General features: G+C 44.9%; 1 protein-coding gene across 1 annotated transcript in view; it reads left to right on the top strand.

The window, feature by feature from the left end:
* LOC118685121 (protein eva-1 homolog C-like) overlaps positions 1-10,796 on the top strand; it is a 204,692-nt gene extending 193,896 nt beyond the window's left edge. The window contains exons 7-8 of the mRNA XM_036380534.2: positions 2,043-2,234; positions 9,339-10,796. Coding sequence (XP_036236427.1) covers positions 2,043-2,234; positions 9,339-9,709 — 563 coding nt within the window. The 3' untranslated portion in view covers positions 9,710-10,796. The remainder of the gene's footprint in view (positions 1-2,042; positions 2,235-9,338) is intronic.
* The last annotated feature ends 2,326 nt before the right edge of the window (positions 10,797-13,122 follow it).

Raw genomic sequence — 13,122 nt, 5'->3', positions numbered from 1 at the left:
GTGAAGGGATCTTACATTAACTAGCTCAGAGCCAGACCTCAGTCAGAGACATCTCGGGCAGGATTCAGTTACCCCCATACAAATGTGTCATTTGTGATCACCTGGGGTGTTCATCTGGCTTCTAGAAGGGTGGGCATTTCCCCTCCATCCCTTCTCATACCTGCCAACTCTGCATGGATGTCCTCCTGACCCTGGGGTGTCTTAGATGTTTTTGTATGAGCAAATACATTGAGCTTCAAGTGTTTGCTGTGGGGAGAGCTGAATGACTCTCTGCTATCCATCAACTAATAGCAGGATTCTCTTGCCTTAGTTTAGATCCATGGTGCTACTTGAGATGCTCTGAAATATCCAAGTTTTAGGTTCAGTTTTTGGAAGTTAAATATTTACCATGCATCTCTGGATTTCCTTGGAACAGCAGTAGGGAAAAATTCGAACACTTGTACAGGCAGATTTACCAGACAGGGAGGATAAAGGATATATTAGAGGGCATGTTAATGTGAATTTTAAAAAATTCTGAACTAAAAAATATTGTGAAATGTTGCTATTGATTTCCTGCCAAATGTGCCCTTGGACCTTCTGTGTCCATTTTGCACAAGGGGTCTGCAGTAACCTCTATTCTCCTAAAGCAAGAGGCTTTTGGGATATCTTACTCTTTGGGATATGACACCCAAGCACTCATGTTTAAACATTTTGCTTGGAGTCCAGTCATTAACACCGTGGTAACCTTGAACATTTGGCTTTCCCAAGGCCATGCAGCTATGCAGTGGCAGAGGTGCAGCTGTGCCCACATTCCTTGGGGCTGATCCCTCACAGTGACACCTGGACATCCATCCCCGCTGGTTCTCCTCCAGGCAGATCAGGAGTTGGCATCACTGCACACACATTCCTGCCCTCAGTCCCTCTCCATCCAGTATTACCTGTTCTCTTTGACACCCCTCACTTTCTGTTACTGCTTCCTTGGGCTGAGCTGCTTCCTGGCACCCACAGCAGGAAGCTGAAGGTGATGTCTCACTCTGCTGGGTTTGCAGGGAAAGGAGATGGATCAAGCAGCCAAGGAACAGAGACCATCTCACATCACCACTCCTGACAGAATGCCTTTGCTGCATGGCACTGATGGCATCATTGGAGATGGAGCTGGCAGTGTCCTGAATTTAATACCTGCAGATAAGCAGAAGCCAGGTGCAAGTCTGTGATTTTACAGAGTGGTGCTTGCTTTTGGCCAGAGCTAGACACCCAGAGAAGGGAGCCTGGAAATCTATAATAGCTACAGTTAAAAACTCACATGGATGATGGAACTGGATCCTGTGCATTGACTTTTTCCTGTGTTGAAAACAATTACTCTTCTGTGAGTAGTGGGGGTGTCTTCCTGCAGATCAAGGTGTGGGGAGCCCTCAACAGCGAGCTGATAAGGTCTGAAAGGGTCTCTTTGAGCCTCCTGGAATGAACTGCCTCCTTAGCTCTAGTCCTCAACAAATAAAATCAAATCATTAACCCATGTTCACTCACCTCTCCAGAGCGGAAATGGTGTCTGGGTGAAACACAATACGAGCAGGCTTCTGAAGGAAGTCATAAACTCAGGTCTGCCCTTCCCCACCAAGGTTGGAGAGAAAGCACGTCTGTTTGCCAGCTGTGGATGGATCACTACAGCACCACAGCAGCAGAGGGTTGTGGGCCCTGCCTGTGTTTTCCAGTCATCCTTACAAGCTTAGCTGAACCCACTGTTGATAAAAGCTCCTTTGATTTACATAAGAGAAAAGAAACCTGATTATATATTTGCTGTAGCATAGGTGGGTGTGTTTAAGCGGTGACATGAAAGAGCAGGAGATGGGGGAGAGATGAAGATGCCTGGATGCAGAGGAGGTATGTGCTCAGCTGAAGCTGCTTGAGAAGGTTTAGTTACCCCCCAAAAAGGGGCAAATTTGGGTGGCTCCCTGTCGAGCAGCTCCAAATTTCTGAACACAGATGCTGACCTGGGGATAAAGCGAGGTCGGGCTGGGTCACGTTCTACATTCCTCATTCCTCATTCCCTTTCTGTGTCAAAGCAGAGAAGAAGAAGGGGAGGTCAGCCACTTTCTACCCTGTAGACAACACTCCACTCCTGCTCCCTGTGGATGAGACAGAACCTCCGGGGCTCAGCAGCAGCAGCAGCAGCAGCAGCAGCATGGAGCCCGTGGGCGTCAGCACAGAGATGGCCCTGCTCAGCAACATCCTGGCAGCCTATGCCTTCATCACAGGTACTGTTTGCCTGGTGCCTCACACCTCCCTGAGCTCCTGCAAGCTTTTTGTAGACCCTCCTTTCACAGGTACCCGGGGATAAATCTGCCTCTCTGAACTGTTTGTGTATTTCATTCTTCTCTCAGCGAATTCTCCCTTGGAAGGCTGACCGGGGCAGCTCTAGCAGGCAGTGTATAACTGAGTTTATTGTGCACTGCTTTCCACTGGCTCTGCTCTCATCTGCAGTTAAACACAATGTAATCTTACATGTGGTATTATTCCTAATGCTTCATTTTCCTGGAGATCAAAGCCTGGCTCATTAGGGAGGCAAGTTTGTTGTCCTGTAATTTGGAAAATAAGCAGCACTCAAATCTTTACACTGCTTAAGAGAATTTGGCTTATCTTCAGTAGAAGTGTGAAGATGAAGTAACTTGAGAGTCTACTTAATTGTACATTTAAATCTACTTTAGAGTGAGATTTCCTTGGATCACAGTTTATCTTCCACCCACGTGTATCTTTCAAGTAACGGGGGAGCAGTCTTCTAAAAAAATTCACGTTAAAAGGTGAATGAAAAGTGACAGAACCAGGGGGAATGCCTTTAAACTGAAAGAGAATGGGTTTAGATTAGATATTAGAAAGAAATTCTTTACTGTGAGGATGGTGAGACACTGGCACAGGTGGCCCAGAGAGGTTGTGGCTGCCCCATTCCTGGAAGTGTTCAAGGCCATATTAACTAAATCTCCAGAATTTGTGAGCTGCTTTTTCATGTCTGCCAGCTCATTCAGTCTTGCTAATTCATTAAACAGTGTGCATTCTTGCTGCCATGCTCTTGCTCTTGCTGAGATGCCCCCATGCTGCTAATCCAAGTATTTGGATTTGAAGCAGCTAACTTGGGCTTTGCACTTTGGAACCACTGAGTAGATTAATAAGAGTGTTTCTGCATATTATTTAGTAAAGGATTCTTCTAAAAGGACCATGAAAGGTCATACAAATTTCTGCTCTTCTACACATCCAGTGCTGTCATCAGGATGCATTTTTTCATGACAGCCCTCAGAGTCAGGCAGATTAAATGGAATTAGTAGAGTTCTTCACAGAAGATAGCTGAGTAGGATAGATTTGTTTTCTTGCATGGGTATCTCCAAGGAAAAGTTAACAAACAGGCTTTAAAGGAGTCTTCTGTCTATCCACTTCTTCCCCCTTACCTACAGCTACCAGTTTTAACATGAGAATACCTACCTTCCCATCCCTACTATAAAACAAAATGCTGTTAATATTGTGTTCCCCATCTGAACAGTAATGGGCAGAGAAAGCTGTAGGATTAATGGTCCAGGATATTTGGAACTGTGATTCAGGGCTGCTGACAATGCTCCATGGACTTTGCTTCCACTGACCATAGCAGAGCTCTTTGACTCTATGTTGGTTCTGGGGCACAAAGTGTTGATTCATCCCTGTCACAAGGTGTCAGCCTTGGCAGGAGCCTCCAGATTTTACTGCAGCACAAACAGCTTTAACTGTCCTGTTGCTCTGGGATTTGTCTGCCCTGTCTTCGCATGGTTTCCTTGCGTGGTGTTCACGTCCACTGGATGTCAAATAGGTAAACTCAGATCTCAAGACTTTGGTTTCATATGCTGAGTTCAGGACTTATGTTTTCCAATATGTATCATGGAACCATAGAATGTTTTAGTTGGAAGAGCCCTTAAGGATCAGCTGGTTCCCATGTTCCTCACCATGGCTGTTAGATGGGTTTCAGTCTCAGTGACATATATGTCCAGTTTGTTATTTATTATAAAAATATTTGATGACTGACCCGTGGATTGATACAGCAGATGTCCTAAACCATCTTTATCTGCTGCATGTAATTTAGCCTCTGCTTTTAGTTGAAATGATGGATTTGTCATGATTTATTTTGTTATATGTGAGTATGGAGATGTTTTAGCTTATGACTTCAAAGACAAACTGTGTCACAAGACACAAATATAATTTACATAAAACTAGAGCACTGCTAAGCCATCCTTCTTCATAATGCATTTTTTGAACAGCAAAGCAGTTGAATTTTTTTTTTTTGTGCCTCCCTGAGTTTGGGGCCCTGAAGGCAGCTCAAGCCACAGCTGATGTCCATAGAAGATCCATTATAGTGGCTCAGGAAAGTCAAGGTATTGAGCAGCCAGGGAGGGCTGGTTCTGGGTCACACATCTTCCCACTGCTCCTGACCACAGTCTGGTGCCAAAGAGAAACAGCAGTGCAAGAGCTGCTCTGTTCCATGACACTGACAACATCCCTCAGGTGCTCTCTGCAGACTGAAAGTGCTGCATTCAGGGCTTTCCTGTGCTGATGAGCTGTCTCAGAATAGGAGTTTGCAAAAGAAAATTGTAAATAGGCAGGGGCAATATAAAAAAGTGTTTTTTCTCTTGGGGCAGAGGGTGGTGGGTACTCTCAGATCCACTGCAGGGAAATGAAGCTGTGGGTTTTTGCTATTTCATGGGTGAAGTGCAGGCTTGAAAGGATGATCCTCTCTATTGCCTTTCCTCTCTCCTGGCAGCAGGGTGTTTTTTAGCGTGGGGAGAGCATCCACAAATAGTGGAATCCCTTCTGTGCTCAACAGTGTTCAAATTTTGTGCACAAAATGGCAGTTTTTGGGTGGGCAGCTGCAGGTGAAGAGTGTGCAGACTCAGTCACTCACACATGCAGAATCTTACAGTGCACAGAGAAGTGCCAGTATTAGCAAAAGCCTCTGTGCTCATTTCCACCATCTTTTGGACTGATATTCCCACATAAGAGCTGGGAATCTTCCTATGGACAGCTGAATAGTAAAAATCACAGCAGGAAGCAAAAGAGTCCTGATTTGCAGCTGTCATGGTTAAGTATCAGAGCCGGTTAGGTGTCAGTCTCATCACAAATTCCAGAACCTATTTCTTCAGAAACAGGGAGAAAGTGTGAATAATGTCAATGAGGAATGAAATTAGTAGCTGATCCAACAGATAAATATTATTTAGAGCTTAGTCTTGCAAAAGACTCAGAGACACTCTTTATTTGAAAGCTGATTTTCTTTATAAAATTAGGTTTTTAATTAGAGGCTATCTCTGCCTACAAACCTCAGACCTGTAATTTGTTGTGGTCCTGTTCCTGAATGTTTGGAAAGTCTTCACCAGTCTCAGTGACAGCTGGAACTGCCCTTGCAGTCACAGACTATCCAGACCAGAAATGTCCCTCATGATTATATAAATATTAAACATTCAAAATGTATCAGAGCTCTTCCAGTGCCTCCTTTTGGACAGGAGACTTATCCAGTTTTTGACACTACATTTAGGATGAAGCAGTTGGAGGGAGACCTCCACAAATTCCTGTTTTATTCTTCTTTCATAAGCAAAGCTTTGCTGCCAAGTTATTAACAAGGGCCTTCCAAAATACAGCCCAGGGGAGATAATTCCAAATTTTAGACTGGTTGGCCTGAGCCTTATTAATAAGGGGCTCCTGGAGAGCTTCCTCTGTTCTGTCAGGGGATTTCAGCAGCCTGTGGGGCTGACTGCAAATTCCCTAGAAGATATTGCTCCTACTGTTTGTCTGGCCATGCTTAGTGCTGAACCTTTTACTGGGGGCCCTCTGAAATTTTCCTCCCCACAGAATGCATGAAGCCATTACAGGAAGCCAGCAGTGTTAATGCCTAGATTGTTTTTTATTTATTGAAACAATTTATTATAATAGCAATAACAGCCTTGGCCTGGGGCATTTCCTGGGGAATTAATGGCAGTCTGGGCTGATGCTCCCAGCAGATTGCTAGACCTCAGGAAACAAGCTCCATAATTGCTGCTGGTTTGGTTGGAAAAATAAAATAAAATGTGTTTTTAATTTTTTGTCCAGTTTGAGTACCTAGAAAATAGTGGCTTTTGTGTAGAGGGTTATGTAGAGCATATATCTTTTGTCTGCATGGACTAATTTTAGGGTTAAATCAGTGACATTTTTATCAATCCTTCCACTCCAGAGAGAGAAATACAAGGAAGGAAAAATGTAGCCCCAGCCAAAGAGATTGGCAGAAACTGGGTTCTGCTAGAAGCTGGGAGATGTCATCTACAGCATTGGAAGAAAAAGCTTCAGTGGTCAAAATCTATGTTTTAATGAGTGTAAACACACATAAGCACACAAGAATGCATATCAAAATTGTGCTAACTCCTGATACTCATGCCAATACACATTAAAAGAACTTTTTTCCCAGTATAATGAGTGTTTTGAGAAGCTTCGCTGTTGATGTGATGAATCTGGGCCACCTTCAATCTTTTGGAATCTGCTGAGCATCCATTTGCTGAAGAAGGTGCCTGGTTTTGGTCTTTACAAGTAGAACATGTAGTGGGTTAGGCTCTCAAAATCACCAATCAGCCATCAAACCCCCAAAGCTAGGCTATTGCTGACTTGGCTACTTTAAGTGAGAAAAAGCAGAGCCTGTGGTTTTTAGCTTAAGTTGCTCTTTCTGCTGTGAAAGAAAAAAAAGAGATGCTGCTGTGCAAGTGGATTGTATGTACGATAAATGTCAAGACTGCAGCTGAACACAGGGTTACATCTCTGTGAGAAAGTCCACTCAGTGTCTCAGATGTTGACAGAGTAGCTGTAGGAGCTCATAAATGCCACTGGAGCCCAAAAGTTCGATTACAGCTCTTGCACTGCGTGAAGGGCTGAACGGACGAGCACAGGCAGGGGAAGAAAAATGGTTGCATAAGGAGCAATGGAGGTAAAATTGCTCATGTACTGGATACAGTAGCATGAAAAAAGGAGTGTGGAGGAGAAAGGAAAGGCAAGACAAGGGCAAAATTGGGGGCAGAGAATCCACATGTGTCTGTGTCTCAGGCTCCAATCTATGTTTTTTTAATGAGTTGCTCTAAAGGAGTGAGCAGTGGAACTAATGCAACCAAATCAAGCCCATGTGTGTGCAGGACTGGTGCTCAGGGAAGTGCTCATGGCATCCTCTCAGCCAGGCAGAGCCAAGGCAGACTGCACCCAGTGCCTTCCAGGACAAACACCCCAGTTCTGCTCATTTGCTCACACTCCCATGATCCAGGTGGTCCCAGAGCCCTTCTTAGGGCTGCCCGCAAGGGGAGCTGGGTGATTACTGTCCTCAGTTAAATTGCACATAGAGGTAAAAGTGTTATCAGGTAGGGACTCTGCTTTTCCTGTTTGTTTTTTCTTTACTGTTTACATAGGACTGGATGGACAGCAGCATCTTTTGCTTTTTCCTCCTACTGCACAAAGGAGGCTGCAGTTTTAATTTGAGTCTTGACCCTTGCATTCAGAGTAGCCATTGCTTCCAATGGAGGCAGGATTCCACTCAGCCAGGCTGCTGCAAGGGCCATTGGCACATTCTCCATGCCTGCTCTAGTATCTTTTTTACCTTTGGAATTTTGCTGTCTTGCTTTTGTCAAAATATCTTAGTTTAAAGCCTGTGGCTTTGGTCTTACTTGACCTTCCAACTACTGCTGCATTTTGTAGAATATTTGGTTGGAAGAGACCTTACAGACCATCCGAAGACCTGAAGGCCATCAGTTCTAACCCTCTGTCATGGGCCCACTGGCACATTCAGTTCAGTGTCCTGCTTGTTCTTTGCATTACAGCTAAGTTTGCAGGAGGTTGGTCCACCCTTTTCTTTTTTTTTTGACTTATCTGCTGCACTTTCCTTATCTTTCTTTGTCCTGTCTTCAGCCTGATTTTTTCCCCATGTCATCCACACCAACCACTCTTGGATCAGTCTAATGATTTATTAGCCAATTTTCAGACTGTCTTGACATCTTCTTCCACTTTGGCTCATCAGTCACCTCTGAGATTCATTTGGAAGAGAAGTGAAGAGCACAAAGGCATTTAATCTCTTTAACTGCTCCATGAGCACCTACAGGCCCGGAACTACAGGCTGCTTAGAACAGCACAAGCCAGTGTTTGGGCTCTGACCATGTAGTCAAAGAATAATTTAGATTGGAAGAGGCCTCTGCAGGTCACCAGGTCCAATCCCCTGGTCAGAGCATGGCTAACTTCTAACTTAGAGCCAGCTTTGAAATTAGAGCAGGGTCTTTCCCTCGAGTTTTGAACATCTCCAAATAGTTTCCAGTTCACCTTTGACAAACTTTGTTTTAGGAGATTGGCTGGAAAGGGCACTTCTAAAAGCACAGTGCAGAGAAGTGAAGCCTTTTAGCTACAGAGATCTTTTGGGGTCAAATGTCAGGGTCTCAGCTGGCAGAAGATGTTACAGATCCATCTCTGGATTCAAGGGAGTAAAACTCATCTGAGGAACTGACTCCATCCTTGAGCTCAAGAGACTCAGCAGACACTGCAGAGTAGAGCTGGCCTTGACACTTCTGCTCAGTTCACCTTTACTCATTTAGTGCACCAATAAACCAGGATGATTCAGCCCAGGGGAATGGCAGTAACACCATTTATCATAATTACACATCTAAGTAGTCCCATGAACCAAAAAAAAAGCTAAAAAAAAATTAAGGAGGTGGTACATAAACAAGATGACCTAGTTTGAAAGGCATTGTGGATCCTTTGGAGTCTCATTATATCACCTCAGAAATGTGGTTGTGCAGGACTCATCCTGTTGGTGCACTGACTCCAGTTCTGCCTGTGGAGCACAGGTAGATATTTTGGTGGTCTGGGCAGGGAGCCAGCACTCTTGCCTTAGATAAGCAAATGAAGTCTATGAATAAATAATGTGCATTTTTGCCATGCTGCCAAGCCTTCCATTTCAGCTGGGCCACAGCACAGGGCACATAAAGTTTTGCAATCATCCTTATGCCTGGTGTGCAGGCAGAGGATGCGACAGTAAGATGCACTTACCGGCAGCTGGCTGTGCAGCAACCCTGTGGGAATCAGATTTAATTCTGGGGGCTGCTCCCTTCCTTTCCAGACAACTCCAAAACACAACTGCAGCAAACCCACATTCTCCATGTGGGCAAATGCCTTGGCAGCAAATCCAGGGTTTAAATTCCTGATTGCCCTGGGGGGAGGAGAGAGGAGGGCATGGAAGTAAAAGCAGCCATTGGAAACTCGGCCCCTCCAGAAAGTGTTGTGGTGTGTGCACGGAGGGGCCGCGTGTGTTCTGCTCTTTAAAGGGTTCTTTTCCTCCATCATTTCCCTTCTCCCTGCAGAAAACCCCGAGCGGGCTGCGCTGTATTTCGTGTCCGGAGTGTGCATTGGACTCGTGCTGACCCTGCTGGCCCTGGTGCTCCGGGTGTCCTGCCGGACGGACTGCAAGCGCTCCTCCTCCAAAAAACCTCCCCGGGAGCGGGAGAGCGACAGCGACAGCAGCGACAGTGACGACGACTCGGACACCACGTCGGACCTGTCCGCCCGCAGGCACCGCAGGTTCGAGAGGACTTTGAACATGAACGTGTTCACCTCGGCGGAGGAGCTGGAGCGGGCGCAGCGGCTGGAGGAGCGGGAGCGCATCATCCGCGAGATCTGGATGAACGGGCAGCCCGACATTCCCGGCACCAGGAGCCTCAACCGCTACTACTGAGCCATGGGGGCTCCGTGCTCCTGCCCTGCTCCCCGGGGCTGCCCCACACCTCGGGGAGGAGAGGGAGGGGACAATACAACACAGGCATCTCCCCTTTCCCCATCAGGTGTGCCACCTGGAGTGCGTGGATGGACAGCCGTGATGATTCCCCAGATCTCTCCCTGACATGTTGGTATCACCCCTCTTCCTGGACACTTTCTGGTTTCAAAGAAGTGAGTGCCAACTTGCCAACTTCATTTCCGAGCAGCAGGCAGGGAGGAGACTATGGCAGCTCTCCCGTGTGGGATGTGGCATTGGGCACATCCTGGTGTGAGTGCTCCTTTCTTGGCTGGACAAGGAGGCTCTCCAGGATCTGGTCTTCATTTAGGATTTTTTGGTTTCCCTTTCCTGAGGACTGCGGGAGAATTGTGAACAAAATGACAACTCTGGAAAGATGATTTGGGGGAGGTGCATCCTGACCGATTGTCTTGTGACTTCAGAAGCCATGAGATTAACCTAATTACAACCCAACAGCAAATAGGACTTGTTAAGTACTGGGGGATGGGAGGGAGGGGGATTCTTCCATCGTGAAATCATCTCGGTGCTTGGATGTTTGCCATAGCGTGTTCAGTTATTTATGGCTGTCTTTTCATCTTCCTTTTCAATGGGAACAGTTAATTTTTTTACTGACACCTCAGGGATAAAATCCTATTATTTTTTTGAGTCTGCTCTCCCTGCTGGCCCCTGTCAAACACAACCCAACCCATCTCCAACAGTGAAATTCTGGTAATATAAGAGATGTGTCAGTCACTAGTAAGAAGTTAACAACCTCAAAGAGGTTGAAAAAGGTTTTCTTTTTGTTTTAAATATATATATATATATATTTGAAGATGCTGCACAGGAATGTGCCTTATTCTTTTTGTTGTTGTTGTTGTTGTTGTTAAACTACAGTTTTCCTATGGATAGCAATGCACAATGTTTTATATATTTTATTAAAAAAATAAAATTTAAAAAAATTCTGTGTTTACCAGAGGAAAACCAACGCAGAAGAAGCCATGTCTGACAACAAAATGGGTAATAAATGCTAAATAAACTCTGGTTTCCTTCAATACAATTGAATTTGCATCCTCACTTTTGGCATAGGTGTTGCTTGAGGGAGAACTCTGGAAGAGTGGCACACCTCTGCAAGCAATCAAGGCTGATGTTTTCTGCATGCGGGGAACTGGCAGCACCTTTTTTTTCAGCTGCGGCCCATCTGTCAACTTGTGTGGTGCACATGGGCAGGAGAGCTGAGCAACGTGTTGTGTACTCAAGGGGTCACCTCAACGTGATATCATGATGCTTTGAGTCTGTCCCCACACTCACATCATACCTGGGCCAGAAGCAAATGTTAAATGAACTGGAAAAAAAAAAGTGTGGAAGAAAAGGTGCAATGTTTTAAATGTTTTAGTGCTTCTTCAGTCTTACCCTGGAGTTTTTAATGGGATGTCACCACCCTCTTCACTCCCCAAGCAGCAGTTCACATCACCTCAGCTGAAGAACTTGGTGTTTCTCACATCTGCATGGCTCTGCTGTAGCCTGCATGGCTGTGGGGTCTGCTCCTCTGTCATTTAGGCATGGAAATATTAGTTCCAGAATCTTAAGGGTTTGCAAGGAAAATAAAGATCAAAAGCTCTAACTACCCAGAGCTTTTCCCAAGCTTTAAGGAGAGGTGGAAATGGGTGGACCTGCCCACAAGATGACAGGATGTTATGAGGGATGGTGTGCTGTGCCAAACAGCTGCATGGTGGGACAAACCCCTGGCACCTGGGGCCTTCCTGGCACTCTTTGGGATCACTGGGGCTTTTCCCTTAATGAGGAAAAGTGGTTGGGAGTACCCTAAATACTCCTCGTGGCTCTTGCAGGGTGAGAGCAAAGCTGAGTACCTGCAGCTGGTGGCACTGGCACTGTCTGAGGTCAGGCTGGCTGGTCAGAGGTGGCTTCACCTGGGAAGGCAATTTGAGCCCTGTGGAGTGATTATTTGGTCTGGTCCTGTGAAGATTTGAATGAAAAGGCTCAGTGTTGGAATGGAATATGATTTTTGCATCTAATATGTAGAAATAAAGCAGGAGGCAGGTCCCAAGCCAGGTGCTTTAGCTGGAATATTGAACACATTCTGATGAGGCTGTTGAGGAGCAAAGACAGGGTGAGGTCAACGGGGTCAGTTCTGTTGGCCGTGTGTTTTCCCCTACAATGACACAGTTCCTCAACCCTGGTGATTCAAGGACAGCATGTTTTCAGATTTAGAATGCTCTGTCCTGGGACATAGCTCGCAAAACTGATTTTGAAAATGTTATAAATTAATGGATTTATGTGTATGATTTTCCCAAATGACTTTTTGTTTGACCAGAGGAAAGAACAACTGTGGTAAATCTAAGTATACCTGATATGCAACTGTGGGATTAAAATATCTGCTTCAAATGTAAATCACAGCCAAACTTGAGTTGCAAATGGATGAACAGTCTTCCCTTAGCATTGCTAGTGCTGCTGTAAATCTTCCAGATGAAGTTTGAAATAAAAAGGAGCAGGGTTGAGCAGACAAACCCATCATAGCCTTGCCCTAGGTAAAAAAATGTAATACAAGTAGTCTCACTGTCTTCACTCCATGAGCAATACCTTCACATACTTTCTAGCTCCTATTTTGTGTCAGGGACTTGCACTTCTAAGAAAACTTTGACTAAAAAAAAAAGAAAAACTGCAATCCTTGGAGCTATGGAAAAGACTTTAAGTCATTGGGTAACTATTTCTCAGTTTCTATCAGAAGTTCTCAATAGTTTGTCTGGGGAACAAAACAGCCAAAATTCATGGGGCAAGAGTTTGATGGTTTGTCTTTAGCTCCAGCAATGGAGCAAAATCAGTCTCCTGGAATATGGAAGAGCTGGATTCACTGGGGGTGGGGTCAAATCTGTATTTCTTACCCTGCAAAAGAATTTCTTAAGCACACGGAGGTTTGGACTTGTTTGGTTTCCACCTTCATTGTTGTGCTCAATGTGCCATGTGAACATTAAATCACTCATAGAGCCAGGGAACAGAGAACAATTGCTTTTCTACAAGCCTACTGTGAATCCCTCTTGTAGGAGGTTATGCATAGCTCTGCTCTCCTCCTTGCATGCTTAATTAATTTTTTACATTAAAATAAAATATTATTTCCAGAATAACACTCTTCAAATTCACCAGGACAGATAAAGGAGTTGAAATAAATTTTTCCTCTTTTCTGAATGAAGTTCCTAATTTACATTTTGGGTAAAGAGATGCTGAATTCATTTTCCATGTGGATCTTGTTTTTGTGCCTCAGTTTAACTGTAGAATTTTATAATGGGGATAACAGAGCAATCCTGGACTTGATCGTAGTGAGAAACACATGACATTATATTTAAAGGAGCAGCATTGCACCT

This window comes from Molothrus ater, chromosome 3 (assembly GCF_012460135.2).
Source record: "Molothrus ater isolate BHLD 08-10-18 breed brown headed cowbird chromosome 3, BPBGC_Mater_1.1, whole genome shotgun sequence".
Lineage (NCBI taxonomy): Eukaryota > Metazoa > Chordata > Aves > Passeriformes > Icteridae > Molothrus > Molothrus ater.
The sequence above is the reverse complement of the archived record's forward strand: the minus strand, read 5'-3'. Positions and strand labels throughout refer to the sequence as shown.